At 51.4% G+C, this 3,754-nt stretch overlaps 1 protein-coding gene across 1 annotated transcript in view; it reads right to left on the reverse strand.

Annotated features, from left to right (window-relative positions):
* LOC104618533 (nucleus accumbens-associated protein 2-like) overlaps positions 1 to 2,736 on the reverse strand; it is a gene marked incomplete at its 5' end in the record, with an annotated part of 4,186 nt that extends 1,450 nt beyond the window's left edge. The window contains 2 exons of the mRNA XM_010284159.1: positions 2,263 to 2,360; positions 2,631 to 2,736. Coding sequence (XP_010282461.1) covers positions 2,263 to 2,360; positions 2,631 to 2,736 — 204 coding nt within the window. The remainder of the gene's footprint in view (positions 1 to 2,262; positions 2,361 to 2,630) is intronic.
* Positions 2,737 to 3,754: the final 1,018 nt, after the last annotated feature.

The raw sequence follows: 3,754 nt of genomic DNA on the forward strand, positions 1-3,754 counted from the left end.
GGGGTACGGGCCTCCGCCCGGAAGAACCCACCCTCCAGCCGCAGCGCGGCACCCGCGGCCGCAGCACGCTGGGACGGCCAACAGCAGAGCTGGACACGGGAAAGGTCAACACAAGCTCCTCCACAGTAGGTCCATTAACGGCTCTTAAAACCACGGTGGGGCAGGCACAGCTTGCAGGGCTGGAAAATGCCAGAGCCGTTGGCAGCCGAGCAGAGGAGACTGCCCGAAGGACCGTCCTCTGCCTGTCCTACGCCTCGTGCCGGCCACCGCAGGGACCGGTACGCTGCACGGACCACCGGCCCGGCCAGCGCGGCTGCTCCAACAGCCCACCACCAGCACATCAGCTGGCACGTACCCCGCGGAAGCCCAGCAACACGTCGGCTGCAGCCCTACGAGGAGCGTAATGATGTTATGGAGCCGGCCAAGCACCCGATGGTATGGAGCAACACCCAAGGAACTACCACGGCGAATAATTACCAACTACAGCTTGTGCGCAGGGTAAAACTCAGGCAGTAAGAAGCCATCTTATGCCCTGCCACATGACAGCACGTCGTAGGCACTGTCACTGGACAGCGATGCCTTTCCAACCTCTGAAGGTATTGGCAAGGCTTAGCAAGGGCCAAGGCTGGAAGGTCCAGACCCAGGGCTCTCCGAGGTGAAGCTCCTAACAGGCAGGCTGTCTCAGGAAAGCACCATGCACGAGCTACAGGCAAGCACCAACAGCACAGTTTAGTGATTATGTCTTTATGTATTGGACATCTGCCATCTCATCCTTTCTCTCCACGTGCTACAGATCTCAGAGGGTGGCTGGAAGGACCCTGGAGTTCAGCAGCACAGCAACAGTTAGGGAGAGGAAAGATTTATCTTCCAGATCTTAAAAATAAAAAAATAAAAAAAAAACTGCTTAGAGTTTCATTTTCCAGCGCAATAACATATACATAAAGATTTACTATCCAGAATCCAGTGAGGGTGAGAGAACACGTTGCTTTCCACGGTGTATCAAGCCCATGGTTAAACGGGCTTCGCCGCACTAACCCATCAGGGTTTCCTACACCACCCAGGTCCTCACTCACCAGTAGGCACCTTCTGTCCCACACCATGTGCCTTGTATTCAAGGGGGACTTGCAAGAGCCAAATATTTAACCATTTGTTAAATTGGTGCCTGCCATAAATAATTAAACTACCTTGATGGAAGTAACAGAACTCTCCTTTTCTTGTATAAACACCAGGCGCTGGGCACAAACATGCACAGTGAAGCAGGTAGCCCTGCACATCCCAGCGCTGGCCGAAGTTAGGGTGCCGTGTAGTCACGCAAACACAAGGGATCCTGCCTGCGGGACAGCAGAAGGGGTGCTCAACAGCTGAACCTTTTGTAGCCCCGGCTCGGAGACAGAGCTCAGCGGCTCTACTCAACGACAGACCGACTAGCTGCGCCGCGTGGCGTGACGCAGAACTTTGCGGTTCAAACATTAAAAACAAAAGCTCCTGTTGCTTTATGCAATCTTTTAAAAAAGGGCAGTTATTTGCAGCACGGCTCCCATTTTACTTTTTTTTTTTTTTTTAAATGTCTACAAAATATATTCAAGGAAACAGACTTGTAAAACTAACAGAAAGGCTGCCAGTGGGATGGGGAGCAGATCCTCCCACGCTACCAGGCTGAAGCAGCCCGCGGATTCCCTCATTCCCAGGGGCCCATTTACTGCTGAAGACCACCAGTCCCAAAAGCCCGGGGCACTGCAAAGCACGGCTGCTCGCGGGCACCGCGGGGCCAGCCCCACCGAGAGGGGCGCGGAGGATGTCTCTGGGAGACGGACCGGAGCTCTGCTCCGCTCCTGTAAACCAGGGGATTTGGCAGAGCCCTGCACTTGGATGAATGCGAATGCAAGCCGGAGCCCAGGGGCATAAAAGCCAGCACACGGAGACAGCCCGTTTCAGCAGTATCAAGCTCTGAATGTTGCCAAAAACATAATTTCAATTTCCTTCCTAAGCACCTATGAATGAAATAATTAACTGCAAAACGAGTGCTTTAAAATATAGCAAAAAAGTCAAGTAGCAATGTTTTATATTAAGATACTGCCAAAATCCAGCAAAAATTAACTTCGGCACCCCGAAATGATAGAAAATAAAAAAGGAATTAATTTTCTTAATTTCACCATATATCATTCCTATTATTACGCAACAGAGATAGCCTTCCCTGCTCAGGTTTCGGCTTTGCTCTCGGCATGCTGTTCCAACACAGCAGCAGTAAATCTCTCTCCTTACATTTGACTGCATTAAGAACCCTGCTGTCCAGGGGCTTCCTGCTGGGATCGCTCGTGGAGGACCGGATTCCAGTTCCGCAGCTGTTGGCAAGCGTGTTCCTGCAAGAAAGGCAAAGGAAGATCCTTACGCCGCCGCCTCGCGCTCTCCCCCCGTAGGTTCCTAGGGAGGGATCACCACATTACACGATTTTACGGTAAGGAATTGGAAAACTTTGTGCTTAGGTTCAAGCGCCATTGAGGAAAGGCACAGAGCTCGGTGCGGCACACACGGAGGGTGAAGCACTCGCGGCACGTTACCTACTGACACGGTTAAAACACCAGAGGATAAACCGAATCCCTTGGGAGAGCACGAAGAGCCAGAGGACATACCGATCAAAGAAGGTGGCCAGAAGACGTCTCAGAAGGACCTTGTGTTTGACACCGGCACATAAGTGGCAATTCATCAGCTGCCCGCGGGTGATGTAAACACCTGAGCCTGGAGGGTGGGAGAGGGAGAATTCAAAATTAAACCCTTGCCTCGCCGGCAGCACCGCGTCCGAGCCGCCAGCAAACTGCTCCTCCTGCGCTGGTCGCTCGGGGTGGTGGTGTGACACGGGAGGGAGCGCGTTCTTCACGTGCTGCTACGAGAGCCCGACAAGGACAGCAGGATTTCTTGAAAAGCCCAGCCGGGACTGTTAGCGCAGTCCCTCGGGGTCTTGGCAAGTCCCAGGTAATAATAATTCCTAATTTTATCTGTACAGAAAGGAAGTCTATGGAAATCAATCCTTTCAGGCTCTCTTTTTTTCCCTTGCCAATACACACAGTGCAAGGCTTTATACTGTGATTTTATATGTACAGATCAGATTATTTATTCTTTCTGAAGGAAGAAATCCCCAATCTATTTGGCCTTTTCTTTTCTCAAGTGAAAGATCGTAGAACGTATCGCTAGAAAGAGAAGAAAAAAGCCCGTCTAGCCCAGAAAAGGTACCCGGTTACACTACGGATCTAACTGTGTCCAAAAAGCCCAGCCCATCACCTCTTGGTACTTCTGGCGAGCAGGGAATTTTCCTTCTAATGCACAGGAACTGCTGACTTTGGAATACACTGCCTCTAAGGATGGTCTCCACAAGAAAAAGGAGCCGCTGCCGAAGAGGCGTTACACGTGCGGGGCTTTGGCAGTGCTTTACAGCAGGTTTCTTATCAAATCCTTCTGCTTTGCACATCGCTCACACAGACCAAACCACTCCTGCCTCAGCGTCGGCTTGCAGGGGGAGGTTATCCTATTTTTCAAGTGTACTGTTATATGAGAGGGCTTTGGTATTTGCTTTTAATTAAGATTAAATAATGGGTGGTATCTGGGTCCAGAACACACTCTGTTCTCAAGATACGAGAACATCTACTGCAGAAATAAAATTACCCGCTGGATTTCCAGGAAAGCCTACAGCTGGCTGTCCCTGATCTTCTGGATGAAGACAGAGCTGCAGAGCAGCCCACGCCGACGGGCTGCGCCGGGG

Source organism: Phaethon lepturus, unplaced genomic scaffold, assembly GCF_000687285.1.
Source record: "Phaethon lepturus isolate BGI_N335 unplaced genomic scaffold, ASM68728v1 scaffold24323, whole genome shotgun sequence".
Lineage (NCBI taxonomy): Eukaryota > Metazoa > Chordata > Aves > Phaethontiformes > Phaethontidae > Phaethon > Phaethon lepturus.